Source organism: Acartia tonsa, chromosome 5, assembly GCF_053477335.1.
Source record: "Acartia tonsa isolate MP-2025a chromosome 5, ASM5347733v1, whole genome shotgun sequence".
Taxonomy (NCBI): domain Eukaryota; kingdom Metazoa; phylum Arthropoda; class Copepoda; order Calanoida; family Acartiidae; genus Acartia; species Acartia tonsa.
The window spans coordinates 13,999,200-14,014,855 of record NC_137264.1 but is presented as its reverse complement, the minus strand read 5'-3'; the positions used below and the strand labels follow the sequence as shown (position 1 = coordinate 14,014,855).

General features: G+C 31.3%; 1 protein-coding gene across 1 annotated transcript in view; it reads right to left on the bottom strand.

Annotated features, from left to right (window-relative positions):
* The window catches only part of LOC145318827 (agrin-like), a 28,950-nt gene extending 15,929 nt beyond the window's left edge, over positions 1-13,021 (bottom strand). The window contains exons 1-9 of the mRNA XM_080160465.1: positions 12,884-13,021; positions 4,985-5,081; positions 4,540-4,596; positions 3,893-4,016; positions 3,004-3,105; positions 2,098-2,216; positions 1,214-1,440; positions 867-925; positions 138-297 (exon numbers count right to left, since the gene is read on the bottom strand). Coding sequence (XP_080016591.1) covers positions 138-297; positions 867-925; positions 1,214-1,440; positions 2,098-2,216; positions 3,004-3,105; positions 3,893-4,016; positions 4,540-4,596; positions 4,985-5,081; positions 12,884-12,966 — 1,028 coding nt within the window. The 5' untranslated portion in view covers positions 12,967-13,021. The remainder of the gene's footprint in view (positions 1-137; positions 298-866; positions 926-1,213; positions 1,441-2,097; positions 2,217-3,003; positions 3,106-3,892; positions 4,017-4,539; positions 4,597-4,984; positions 5,082-12,883) is intronic.
* Positions 13,022-15,656: the final 2,635 nt, after the last annotated feature.

Below are 15,656 nucleotides of genomic sequence, written 5' to 3'. Positions count from 1 at the left end.
GTAGCAGTGTTTAGTGCCATAGAAAAATGGGGATAGATGTCACCGCTTGTGGCCTACCTATTCTATTGACATATTCTTTACATCAAAACTTTTAAATTCTTTTTATATCCACTTCTAATATTTGACTTAAAGCCTGCCTTGTAACATTATAGCTTCGCCCATTTACAGCATACACCAATTTATCCTCAGATTTTGGTAGAGGCGGCAGCGGTTTTAGCCGCACTTTTTGCGGCTGTGATATAGTGCTGGTTGTCCATAGTGGTGTTATAGTTACGCTACTTTGCTTATACAATTTCTGATTTGTTGATTAAGTATTTAGAGAACTAATGTTATCAGGAAAACTGAAAAACTACGTAGATACTGTGTTTCCAGTATGAATTTGAAACCGATTAATATCCGCTGGATTAGAACCTATTTTTAGCCATACTGCAAAAATCATGTAAAGCATCGTATTACAGACTATTTTCACGAATATTAAAATCATAAAATTATTACCAGTTTTGTTAGCCGGGTTCTCCAGCCCCTCGGGTCTAATAAAACTGGTTTTAATTTTTCATTTTCATATCCGCGAAAAGCTGTTTATAATACGATACAATAAATAACTATTATCTCATCCCCCCTTCCACATTCTTTACAAGAAAATCAGCTCCCCCTTCCTATTTTTAAAATAAAAAGGGGAGGGTTAGAGTTTCATTATTTTGCCTAACCTCTAAGATCATAAAACACAAACACACCAAAAATTACCCAAAAATATTTTCAATCTAATCAAGAAAAGATCAACTCCCACAAAATAACTATTTTGCCTGAAAGTTTAAAGTGATCATGAATAGACAAAATGTATTCAAAGTTATTCTAAATTCTTTCCTTGTCATATGATGAAAGTTGGGGAGCTATCAAAGCAGATGCAGTGCCAATAGTTGGGTATCTGAAAATATAACAAGAGTAGTAAAACAATGGAAGATAAATTAAATTAATTAAATTAAAATCATTGCATTGTTTGAAAAGTACCTATTTCATAAAAATAGGTAAAACATATTTTCATATTTTTAAAAATTTATATTTTTATAGTAAACTGACCAAGTAAACAAAAATTCAGCTGTCTATCTGGAATAGCAGGCGAGAAAATCACATTTTCCCCTTAGTGTTTCTGACTGACAGACAAAGTGATTTATAGAGTAACTTTGATACTTAAAAAATAGCAAACTTATATTACCTTTCTTCTTCTTGATTATTCCCATTAAATTTTTCAGTGCTTCCACCATCATCAAAACTATTATCACTGCTTTCATTATCATCAACAATATTTTGCTGACTCTCAATAATATCATCACTAATAACACTATCAATGCTGTGAGCTTTATTACATTCACTAAACTTGTTGATGTCAATTTTAATCTGCTGTTTACATTCTGCTAGCCGCATATAACATTCACTTCTATGCTGAAATTTAAACCTTGATTATTCTGTTATAAAAGTAGTAGGATGTCTGTCTGTAGCTTAAGATCACACTAACCGTTGGGCCGATTTGGTTCTCCTTTGAAGTAAAACTTTTGCAGGGAAGGTATTGATTATTTTTAGGGGAGGGTACCTCCACCTTTCAAAATAAATCTCTTCCACCGCTTTATCTTAAAAATAAGATGGAAAGTGGAGGGTCAACTTTGTCCCTCAAATGTCCCTAGAGGTCTTTTATGTCTGTCTATAGTATAAAGTAGTCAGGTTTTTATTTTTCATTTTAAGAATAAAGTCTTAAAGATTGCTTGCTTGAGTTGTGCTCTTCAATGAAATGTCTAAAGAAAGTGGTAAATGAAATATGGGGAATAAGATAAGAGATGAAGAGGTAGAAGTTGAACATTAACAATGAACTATGAATTAATCTACTAATACTGTAAATATGGCTTTTAAGACTAAAAGGCTCCCCCCTCCCAAAAAAAATTACCCTCTCCAAATTAGTTTGCATTGCTTTACTAACTATGCTAAAATGATAAAATTTAAATCTTGAATTTATGAGATTTATTTTGTAAATGTAATGTTAAAATTTTACAATTTTCAGCTGATTATGATCTAATCAATCAATCAATTAATTAATAAATGACTTACCAGTTGTCCATCACTGCCACAGACAGGCTTCAACTCGCTAGTGGAACATTTTAATAAACAGCGGCATTTTCCACGGATACAAGTGCCGCCATATTTACAATCTGTCGCACAGCCAATACCTGAAAATTCGTGGTTTTCGTCAAAAGTTCTTATCTTATTACAAATCATTGAAAAAAAAGGGGGAAGGTTAGTTTTTATTTGTTTATTTGTTACTTTAGGTCAGATTAGGAAGAGATATATTATTACATGGACCTTAAACCAAATTTTCAAATTCTCTAGTAAAGGGAAACTTGAAGCAGGCTAAAGTAACGATTTCCCCTTTCCAACTCCTTTATTCCCTCCCCTCCTGCTGGAAGAACAAAATTACCAATAAACGAATTTCATGCTAGGAAGCTAAATTGACGATAATTTTTCCTCTGTCATAATATCCATTAGGTTAGGTTATATTGGTTACTTAGGGTCTACAAAGAAAGGTACGGCAGGTATAGGTCCCGTAGGGTTAAGATCCCCCTTCAGGGATTAGGCATACCCCCCTTATATTATATTTATAATAGAGGTTAGGGTAGGGGTTTTAGTGTTCGATAGCACTTTGAGGGAAATCATCTGGAAATCTAACATAAAAGTCTTAATGGATAATGTGCTATAAATACAACTTCTAATTATATTAAACAAAACTACCCTTTAAGCAGATTTAAATTATTAATGGTGAGGTTTGGACACTGTTATTTAGAACATTTTTACCAAGACGAGATAAATTGCTAACTTATCTATAAGTTAAATTACTGGTGCAATTACTGTATAAGTTGCGCTAAATTACTGACCAATAAATAAGGCATACAGAAGCAATCTTAGTTTACGACCAAATTTTTTTCTGTTAGTATATCCACGTATATTAGATCCAATTACCTGATTTATTTTTACTCTCTTGATGTAGAATAAATCTAAAGTTTCTACTATTAAACTTAAGAATACTGCTTCTCAGCCTGTAACGCTTGTCTCCTATCTCATCTAGGGGAATAAATATACAATATAAAAAAGTAACAGGATGTCTCTCTCTGTGCGTGTGTATGTCTGTAGCTTTAGATCTTGCTCAACGTCCGACCAATATGGTTCTTCTTTTCAGTGACGCTTTTTATAGGTTCAGGGAAGGTTTATAACTATTTGGGTAAGGTACCTTCACCCTTCCATCCTTCCACTCAAAAAAAGAATACAATACAAAATTATAAAATTTTGAGTTCAGCCTAATTTTAAATTCTATATCAATCTACATCCCTTTCCTCTACCCCCAAATTATTAAAAACTATTAAGGCAGAAATCAGGGATCGAATTCTTAAGGGATAAGACAATGAACACAGACATTAATGCATCCCTAATGATGATAAACAAAATTAACCCTTCTGTGGATTATATTGTTGATTTAAAGGTTTGTACACTACTACTTTTGAACCAACAACCAAAGATTTAATAAAAGTACCCAAAGTTTAAAGAACGAACATGGTTTTAAAACTTTGGGTACCAGTGTAATTTACAGTCAAATGTCCCCGCTCTAGCAAATTTTAATCACCTTTTCTGTCATCCTACTATAGTAATTTATCGCATTATATTATAAACAGCTTTTCGCGGATATAAAAATAAAGTATTAAAAGATAAAAGAACAAAACTGGATATAATTTTATGATTTTTATTTTATCATTTGTGGAAAATTGTTTTCAATATTATACGTGATTTTTCTTCATGACTGAGAACAGGTTATAATCCAGCGGTTCGAAGGTACACTGGAGTGGAAAGATCTTACCTAGCAGAAAAATTTTCTTTTCACCAAGTCTCGGAGTTGATATACAAATATTGGGGTCTCCAAATCCCTCCACAAAAATCTTGGAGCCCTCCAAACTTCGATCTCCTCGTAAGACCCGTCGAATCTGTAAATGTAAAAATAACAAGGATGACAACATAGAAAACAAAAAAAGCTGGTATATATTCCCAATGCTTTCAATGAATAGAATCAAATTGCTATTTTACATCATACCGCAGCTACTCTAAAATTGGGTCAATTAAAATTACACCAATTGGACGGTTATCATATATTTCGATGTATTGGCAATATCCCTCAATAAGTATTATCATTTCTGTGTACCGTTTTAAAGTAAAAAAAAATATTATTGATGAGCTTCTTATAAACAAAGTTGTCTTTGTTAGAATTCGAACTATAAATAAATAAAATCAAGAAACTTTTTAAAATATAAATAAGTTGGTCTTCGGTAGCATAAATAAATCTTAAACTGGGTGCTCATTGATATTACAAATCTACACACAAGAAAAAACTGCTATCCAATTTGTAAAGTGACCGAGAAATACGTTTCCCCCCAGGCGACGGACTGACATTTTGGACCATAGATTTGCTTCGCTACTAAAAACTACTTTAAGGTTTTCAATAGAGTATACCTTGATTTTTCCAGAAAATGGAGAATCATCCTTTGTGAGATAAAATGATTCAACACTATACATTTAAAATATTATCTCAACGAATTGTTATGTAACTAAGGAAGGGTAGTAAGTTCGTTTATTGCTTCGGTCAGTACTCCCATTCATGGATAATATGTAGATGTTTATAAAACTTTGGGTACCAGTATAATTTACATCTCAATGATCCATTCCCGCCCTTTAAGAATTTAATATTTACAGAATTTTGTGGATAGGACAATGTATATAAAATTCATTATTTAGGTTGGTTTCAACTTTGGGGACTATAACCAGCGCAACTTTTCTTATTTTGGCTACTTTTTATCATCTTGGGTATTACGCAGAATGCCGCTAAAAATATAGAATACTGGCAGTTGAAGCTTAATGAAAATAATCACTGAGTCTTTTTAAGAAAGATAATATTCCTGGCTGTTAGGATTACATCAGCTTGGATGTTATTTCTCAGATGTAGCGGTACCACTCTACACTCGGATCTTGTACTACGTCCTCTAACATGGCGGGGCCTAAACAAAGAAAGAATTAAACTGTATGCATGTATTGTTATTGTCCATTAAGATCTTGAAAATGGCTGGTTGGATAGAATCTGTTTGTGGGTAGGTTTTTTGTTGACAGAAAAAGGGGGTTAGCCAATAACTATTATAAGTATAGATGTATGTATAACCAAGACAACTATCTGGCCTCTGTCTTGGGGACCTTTTTAATCTGCTAGTAAATTGCTTTCTGCTCTTTTGTAGGGACTTGGCTGTGTTAATATTTATAACGATATTAGTTGATATTAGAAGATCTCAGTTAAAATCGACATATTGTCCATTGGGTAGGGACATACATTTATTTAACCAAAATAACCTCTTCTATTAATTAATTCTAATGGTTAGCCAACTCGTAAGGTTATCATCCCTTTGATAATCAATCCCTAAAAGCAATTATGTTTCCTATTAAACAAAAAATAATTGTTTGTTTGCTTTCAAATCATGATTAAGAAAGACACACTCCATGTTATAATAACAATGATGACAAAAAAGTGAAGTTCTGAAATGACAAAGGAACATTAAATTTGAACCCAAAGCCTTCAGAACTGAATAGGCAGAACATTAATGCATAAGTGAATAGGATAATTATAACATACATTTACCATCAGAAAAGCGTAATACCTTGATTGAAAAAAAAACAAATGATTAAAAATGGATATAAAAACTTTTTGAGCCATAAGATAATTTAAAAATTCTAATGACAGTTTAATTCTAACTTAAAGTTGTTCTGTCTTAATATTTTTGTTTTGACAGGAAAAAAAGATGACAACATCCATACGCAATGAGCACAAAATTTATGGATAGAAAAATAAGCAGATTAAGTTATATGGCATATGTTAAGAAAGAGAGAAAATGTGATAAATCACGAAAACTTTACAAAGCTAAGTATATATGTCTTTGAAGTATTACCAACAGACAGATAGATCAAGCAGGTTACATACTGGATGTTTATTGTTAAATAGAATCATAACCAAAAGTTTCAGCCGTCTGTCTTAAAAAGCGACCAAGAAATTTACATTTCCCCCATAGCTTTACGAACGGACGGACGGTCAAACAAAATGAATTATAGAGAAGCTTCGCTACTATCAAAAAAAAAGAAAATTTAAATTGCAGCCTTTTTTGATCATCTATAATTATCATATCATTTACTTTTTTGGCAAACTGGAAATTAACAAGATTAATTTTGTCTATAAGTAGCGCAGCAATTACAAGCTAATAATATTTTAGGCTCTTGGTGCATGGTCGGACGTAAAAACATATCATAATTAGTTACTCTCAGGGACTTTAAGGGATAAGACGAGGGAGATATATTTATGCGAATCTAAAATGATGATAAACGAAAAAAAGTTTTGACATTATACAAAATTATAAAAGTTTCTGAGCCAACCATTAAGATAACGAGGTTGTAAAACTTTGGGTGCCAGTGTTATTTACAGTTTAATGTCCCCTCCCTCCTTACTAGAAGTACTACTACTGTATGTGTGTGTGTATATTTATAATGAAGGATCTCGCTAACCGTTAGACCAATATGGTTCTCCTTTACAGTGAAGCATATCATAGGCAGTGAATGTTTTAACTATTCTAGGGGAGGTTACCTACCTCTCAAGAGAAATAGCCCATTAAAAAATTCCTTCCCCATATTTTTTTCTTTTCTTCTTAAAACTAAAATTTTAAGTGAAGGGTGATTTGCCGGTGCTTGCTTACATGTGAAGACCGGAGCACCGAAACCCCCCCCCCCCCGCTTAGTTTTGACAAAAATCAAAAATAAGGGGGGGGGTAGTTTTTTAATGTCTGGAAAACGGCAAGGAGGAAAAAAGCACCGCAAGGCAAAGAATTAACCCCCCCCTTAATTTTGAAGAAAATCAAAAATAAGGGGGGGGTAGTTTTTTCACGCCAGAAAGTTGAGTGAGGTAAATCAAGAAAATCCAGTATACCAGAGGGGAAACCTTATTACAGGGATATTCATGTTTTGGGGCATAATTTCCTTATTTATTGACTTTGGCCAGTAAAAGGTTTTAATTTTGCGCAAAATTAAAACCTTTTACTGGCCAAAGTCAATAAATAAGGAAATTACGCCCCAAAACATGAATATCTCGTAATAAGGTTTCCCCTCTGGTATACTGGATTTACTTGATTTACCTCACTCAACTTTCTGGCGTGTTGTACAGTGAAAAAACTACCCCCCCCCTTATTTTTGATTTTCTTCAAAATTAAGGGGGGGTTAATTCTTTGCCTTGCGGTGCTTTTTGCCTCCTTGCCGTTTTCCAGACATTAAAAAACTACCCCCCCCTTATTTTTTATTTTTGTCAAAACTAAGCGGGGGGGGGGGGGTTTTCGGTGCTCCAGTCTACCACATGTAAGCAAGTACCGATTTGCCTCCCCAATTTCCGACCCTTAGAGGCCTTTATTGGCGAATCCATTTGTAGACAAATAAAAGAAAGACAATTTATAGCCCAAAAAAATTGGACAGACAAAGTCAAAGAGTAGCTACGTTTCTGAAAAATGAATCAACTAAATTTAAAACTAAAATTGGTATTTTGTTATAAGATTGCAAATAAAGATACAAAAGGAAAGAAGGACTTTATCTTAAAAAGTCAGGAAGGGAGGGGACATTTGGCTGTTTATTACAAAGTCCCCAAAGTTTTATAATAACGTTTTCTTATTCGTTGGCTGAAAAACTTTGGGGACTTTTTTTAATTTTGATTGGTTGATTTATTAAGTTGAGTGTCCAAACATTTCAACCACTGATTTTAATTTACAGAAGTAATAATTTGTTTATTATTAAGGGGATGTATGTACATCAATTTACCGGCCATTGTCCCTGTTTAAATCCCTGTTTAAAAGTACTCAAGTTAAAATTATATTGTTACCGATTTATTATTAAAAGTACTAAAAAAGGTATAAGACAATGAACGATAAATTGATGTATAAACCAAATGATGATATACAAAATTACCCCTTACGTAGATCAAATTATTGTATGATAGTATGGCCTCCAAAGTTTTTAAGCCAAAAAATGAGAGAAAGTGTTTACAAGTATAAGATTAAACTTAATCGAAAACTATATATCCAAAAACCTCTTAAATTTTTTAAAAATTGCATTTCATGAAAAAATTGTGTAAAGAGGACTATCCACGAACAAGAGCAAGTGATTCTAAGCATCTTCCAGCATTGACCCATAGTATTTGTTTAGTAAATATACTAGGTTTATGTTTAATATTTGCTTTATCGACTAAAAAATTAGGTTTCATCATGGTTTTATATAAAAAAAAAACTTTGAAATGTTAAGCATTGTTTGGTGCAATATCATCGAATGTTTTGATGAGTTCAAACTGCTGTTTAAAAGCTTTGACACAAAAGTATATTATTGCGATTAAAAATATAAACTAAACCAAAAAAAATAGGCAAATCTGAATTTGCAAAATAGCAGCTTTAAGACTCATTTCGGATGATTTTACTGTAAATATAAAATGTAGTTGCATCTTTTGGTTAGAAGTTTCCACCATTAATTTTTTATTAATCAGCACCAACGAAGCACAATTGGATTTGCATATCTTTTTGGTTCACCAGTTTTTACCCAAAATGCTGTTTTTGAGATCTTGTGCTTCATTGGTGTTGATTAATAAAAAATCAACAGTTGAAACTTGTAACAAAAAGATGCATCTACATATTATATTTACAGTAAATTCGTCCCAAATGAATAATGAAAATTCAGATTTGCCTATTTTTTTGGTTCGCAGTTTATATTTATTAAAAGGGTTGGCAACTTGTAAACAGTTTAATTACGGTACTTTTGCAATTTACATCATTTGATGCTTTTGCAGTATTATTTTATTTTATCCTTTGATGATATTGCTTTAAAATTGCTTTACATTTCAAAGTTTTTTTTTATATAAAACCATGGTGAAACCTAACTTTTTAGTCGATAAAGAAAATATTAAACATAAACCTAGTATATTCACTAAAAAAATACTATGGGTCAATGATGGAATATGCTTTGAATCACTTGCTCTTGTTCGTGGATAGTCCTTTTTGACAAAGTTAGTAGGATGTGGCCAAAAATGCAAATATGTTTGTATGATGTAATTTACCAATAAAAATGAAACAATTCCCCTAGCAAAAAAATTATAAAGGAAGAATAATAATTATCCTAAAGTAACAAGATGTCTGTCTGTCTGTCTGTCTGTTTGTACCATAGGATCTTGTTAACCGCTAAACAGATATGGTTCTCCTTTACAATGTAGCTTCTCATAGGTCATAAGAAGGTTTGAACTAATTTTAAAGTTCCCATAAAGTCCAATAAGGAAGTTTTTATTTGTAAGTATGTCCTATCCAATATGATCATGTAAAAAAGCTGTTCGGCAGGTTTTAGGCTCTTTCGCGTAGATGTCAACCCCACTAAGAGTGTATCTTCTAAAAATTAGCTTGTTCAGTTTCAATGGTCAACATAAAAAAAAAAATTTAGTATGTACTTAACATTAGGCTATTTGATTCCAATACAAACAGTTTGGGTAAAAAATGGTAAAATGAAATAAATCTACACTGTTAAAAATATTTTTTTTTTTTAGCATCAGATGATACTCTATATTCTTCACATTAATGTATAGTATCAATCCGTACGTAGTAGGAAAAAAACCTCATTACGATACAAGGAAGTTTTCAATGCTGTATTAAGTATTAGGTAATGTTCTGTGAAGTAACACGTAGTACTAAATAATGTATTTGTCTGTATAGTATTGTCTAACACGCTCTTGGGAATATAATTCAATACGGTAGAAGTAATTTTTCATTGCCCTCCTTCGCAATTGTTGTTACATTCTATCATAATTTTTGATACTTTGTAGGGAATGAAACTGTTTTACTTTGTATGAAAGATCAGTTTATAATATATGATTATTATATGTACATATACATTTTGTTATATCAACAAACATACCAAGCAGAGCCATAAAACATTAATTTAAATGTAAATTTAGTAAAAAAATTACTTTAAAGATGTTTAGGACTAAACATTATCCTTAAAAATAAAAACTATGGTCAGTCATAATTACAAAAAACAAAACTATAAATCTGAGCATAAATAGTAACATTTCATCTTTGTCTAAAACGACCAAGCATTGAAACACTTCCATGAGAGGTGTGCACGAATGTTGCCTGTTTCAATTATTCTTTACAGTACAGATTCGTACCCTAGAACGAATGAATAGTTACTATATTAATAAACCATTCTCTTGCGTATTGTCTGATACGCTACAGCGTATGAAATAGTACTAAATCAAGAAACATTTCTACAGCGTATTTTCCGATACCCTACAACGTATAAAATATTACTATTTTTATAAACTTTTCTACAGCGTATTCTATAGTACCCTAGAGCGTATCAATCGATACTAAAAAAATGTATGGGTTCTGTATAGTAATAATTATTGTGTTATATAGTATTACATAGTGTTATATATTAATTATATAGTTGTAGGGTACTTACGGGTCCAATACTCTCCAGAGTATCAATTGATACTAAATAAAAAAATTATTTTTAACAGTGTATTTTAAAAAGTAGTAAATTTTTTTGCCTGAAGATTAAGATTTCAATCACTAATGAACTAATTTGAGAAGCTTCATATAGGTTCCAGGATGGTTTCAGGCCATTTTTACCTTTAATTACCCCATTGAAAGGAGACCACTCGACACTAGGGGAGCAATTTCTCCAGGGATCTCAAGGGATAAGACAATGAACGATATCCTTCAGTAGATTAATATTATTGGTGAAAGTTTTCGGCCCAATGAATGATAATTTTTTTAACTTTGGGTACCAGTGTAATTTAGAGTCCAATGTCTCCTTCCTACCCTTAAGTTTTCTCATAGAAATAGATCTCGTTATTGACTGCCAAGTAAATAAAACTTATTACTTTACTAAAATCATTACTTTTGCTCAAAGAGAGAGGGAGGGACAACGGGCTGCTAGTCCCCAAAGTTTTACAATAACGTTTTTCTCTCCGAAGGCTTTCCAACTTTGGGGTCTTTTACTGAATTTTGATTTGCTGGTTTATTAAGCTCAGAGTGTTTAAACGTTTAATCACTAATTTTAATCTACAGAAGGGGTAATTTTGTGTATCTTCATTGGGAATCTACATTAATTTATCGGCCATTGTCTTATCCCTTTAGATCCCTGCAATTTGCTACTTTTTGGTAAAAATCCAAAGCAAACAACATTTTTGTTGAGACAAGTTCTGCAGCTTTCATTTAGATAAAAATTCATACAGGGAGGGGACATTGGACTTGAAATTATACTGGTACCCAAACTTTTATAAACAAAATATCTTCTTCGTCGACTAAAAAAACTTTGGGCACTTTGTTAAATTTTTATAAGTTGATTCAATTGTAGAGTGTAAAAAATTCTCAACTAATACTTTTAATCTACAAAAAGGGTAATTTTGTTTATTACATTTTTGAATCTACATTAATTTCTCGTCCATTGTCTTATCCCTTAAGATCCCTGTAAAAATTAAATCAAAATTCAATTAGTGTGCGATCACAACCGCAAAATACTTTTGTTTAATGTGGGTTGGTCCGTCCGTACGTCCGTTTGTAACGGATAGCTCTTATCGTGTATTTAGGCAATGGGCATGTTAGAAATGGTTCATCAATGTTAAACTTGGAATGATTATTCAAGTAAAATTTAACTCTATACTCGTTACCAAAAGGTTCATTTTAAACTTATTTAATTTTTTTAACAACGATGGTTTGTATGATATAATTAACCTATTCATTTGATTTTGTAATATTAATCCCTAGGACAACAGGGTACAATACATAAGGAGAAGCATCACCATAAGAAAGTGTGAAAAATGTAAGTATGTTCTTAAACACTAAAGCATTTTTTCGTTTATCATTTTAAAGTTTTAGGCTTGTGTCAACTTCATAAAAATTTTGTTTGAATGTATAAATAATCCAAAAAGTCACAATTCTTAAAATTATGTAATCTTTACGTTGTTTGATAGAAACTAGTAGAAATTGGTAAAATCTAGGGTTGGGCCGGATACTTCTTAAGGCCGGATATCCGGCTGATTTATAATGCTGAATATCCGGTAACAGGCCGGAAATCTGGCAAACATTCGATATCCGGCAAAATACCGGATATCCGGTATTATAAATCAACCGTATGTCCAGTAACAGACCGGATATTGAAAATGGCCGGTTATACGGTCGTATATTCATTAATATTAATATATTAACAAGTATGACAACAACTATAAGTATCGGTGCACAAAAATGATGGATGGACAAACGGAAAAGTGAATTATAGATAAATATCTAATGGTCATACAAGAATAGTTTAGAAGAAACTACCATTAATCTATCTTAAATAGCAGCTGCGAAAATCATACTTTCCCAATATGACTAACTGACTGTCGGACAAAAAATATACTCACTAAAATATAGGTATGTCTGTCGGGGTTGGAGTAAACACTATTTTATCTTTCATTTGCCTATTCATGTATGAAGTGTTTGGTGTTTTACCCCCAAAGTTATATCGATCATTTAACCCCTAAACCCCCTTTATTCAAATAAATTGAAAAGATGTGATAGAGGCGGGGTTCATACTGACCACTACGGTGCCACCCTGATCTCAATATAACCTAACCTAACCTGACCTAAAGTAATAAACAAACTAAGATATACAACTAATCACTTATTTTCAATTTTATTCAAATAAAGAGGTGGTTTCTGTGCTCGACTATGCACTTTGAGGGGAAGCACCAAAATATGTTTACCTTTGTTGAACAATCTGTAATTCTTGAGCTACGGTTAGAACAGACAGAAGGACCGAATATCGAAATAAATCAACAGGAACCATTTTTACATTTTTAGTTTCAACTATGTTCTTTTAATTTTATATTTTGTCATGTTTTTATTCTAAAATGTTTTTAGATATTTGTATTAAGATAAAGACAATTGATACTTTCCATCGATTAATTAAGAACAAACAATTAAATTAAACAAAATGACCCCAGCTGTAGATCAACATTACTATTTGAAAATTTTAGATACTAGCACAGTTATGGTCAAGATTCTATAACTGTATTAGCTTATTATGTACCACCTTAAAGAGATTCAAAGTAAATTTTGACCCATCCTACCCCTAAAGCAACCACAAAAACCACTTAGTAGTTTTATAAATTGACCTGGGAGGGAGGGGATATTGGACTGCAAATCAAACTGGTACATAAAGTTGTATACAAGATCTCATATTGTTTGGCTTAAAAACTATTGTTGGGCATTTTCATTCAATCTTTATTGAAACCTTTCCTATCATTATTTGTCAACTTTTTATCATAAATTTTATTATACATGGCGTGTCATTTTGTTTATCGTAATTGGGGATGTACTGTACATCAATTTATTGTCTTATCCCTTTAGATCCTTAAAATAATATTGCTTATGAAATTAATGATATCAATTTCCATTCTTAAATAAACTTTAATTGAATTTAAAGATTAGTAATTAATTCTAACCATAACGGATTATTGATATTAATCTGTTTTCATTAATATGGTTTACAGTATCTTTGTAAAATAAATCATCTTAATTAAAAGGTAAGTTTTTAGTAACAATAGGTAAAAAAACAGGTAGCTTTTTTACGTATCTTTTTTTTATCTTAAATTATGAGCATTAGTTCTGAATTTATAGTTCTTTTAACTTAAGGGTTATTCATTAAATAAATTTGGAGAGGATAAATCAACTCTTGAAAAATGACCAACCAAAAGATTATTTTTTTACAATTTCTTTTTAAAATTAAAATTGATACTCATTAAGTTAATAATCAGGAGTGGAGATATAAAGATAATTATCTTATTTCCAACTGTCAATTAATAAACTAAAAGTTGCATTTTACACCCCTTAAGATTTTATGATAAATGAATGAGTTGAAACATGTAGATTATTTTATATGTAGCTTAGATTCTCCCATAATAAAAGTTTAAAATGTGATAAAAAAAAGGTAGCTCCCTCTATTTTGAAGTAAATTAAAAATGTGTAGTTTTTCGTGTGTGTGTTTTTATTTTAGGTTAGGTTAAGTTATGTTTGATTAGGTACTGTGTAGCCCTGCAGGTTTTAGAGGCTCCCACACGGGTTATGCGTCGGGAAAAATACCCCTTACTCTTAAAATATGGATTGTGAAGGGAGGTTTTTGTGCTCGTGAGGCACTTTGAGAGGAATCACTGAATATCTTTAATGCTTAAAATAAATTAATTAATATATGCTTTTGTAGGAGGGGTATCTTCATTAAAAATTAGCGATCTATTTTAAAAGCAGCAGAGACTTACATTTTCCCCATAGTTTTACGGATGGGCGCACGGACAAAACTAATTATAAATTAGCTACTAAAAAAACAATGAGATAAAAAAATGGATGTATGTTCCTATGATAATTCACAAAGTTAGTCCTTCTGTATATAAAATTAATAGTTGAAACGTTTTGACGCTCAAATCAATGAACCAACCAATCTAAATTCAATAAAAGTCCTCAAAGTTGTTAAGTAAACTAATAAATAAACATTAATATAAAACTTTGGGGACTAGTGTAATTAACACCTTAATGTATATTCCCTCAAAATAAACACATATTTTAAATCATTCATATTTTTTTTTTATGGATAAGTTATTACTTGTTAAATTGCAACGTTTATGATTTACACGAAATCTTTAGTGTCCAAAATATAGATAACAATTTTTGTGAAGTGATAAGAAATGGACATAACTTCATGTACATTCCCAATAGTGTTAAACAATATTTCCCCTATCAGAAGATAAAATTAAAAGTTGAAAAGTTTGGGACCAACTAACAAAATTATAATAAAGGTACCCAAAGTTTTTAAGTCAATCACTGAGAAAATTTTGGGTACCAATAAAATATACAGTCCAATGTCTCCTCCTTCCCTGATTTTTATGACAAAATTATCATTTGCAAATCTTTAATATTTTTAAAGGCTGTTAATTTCATTATTAAGGGCGCAGCTTATCTATAATTAGCTGTCTTAAAGATAGGACAATATGCAATAAATTGATTGAAATCCCCAATGATAATAAACAAAATTACCCTTTCTGTAGTTGGCAATTAATCAATATAAATATAATTAAAGTTTTACAGACAACGAATAAAATAACGCTGTTATGAAACTCTTGGTTTCAAACAAGTGTATTTTACATTCTAATGCCCCCATCCCTCCCACCCGTCCAATTTCCAATATTAAAAAAAACTATGTATGATCTTGTTTTTCTTAAAGCTATATTATGAAAGATTAATAATAACAAATAATAAATTGGTCAAAAACCCCAGAATTACCGATTTTGTAGATTAAAAATATTAGTTGAAATGTTTGGACAATACTATGTCGGAACCAACCAATCAAAATTCAATAAAAGTATCCCCTCCTTCCTTGCCTAACTCTTAAAATAGTGGTAAGAACAGAATTGATTTTATAAATCTAAAAAAACAAGGAAAAAGATCATAAAAATCTTGAAAATCAAAGTGGAAGGATTTCAAATC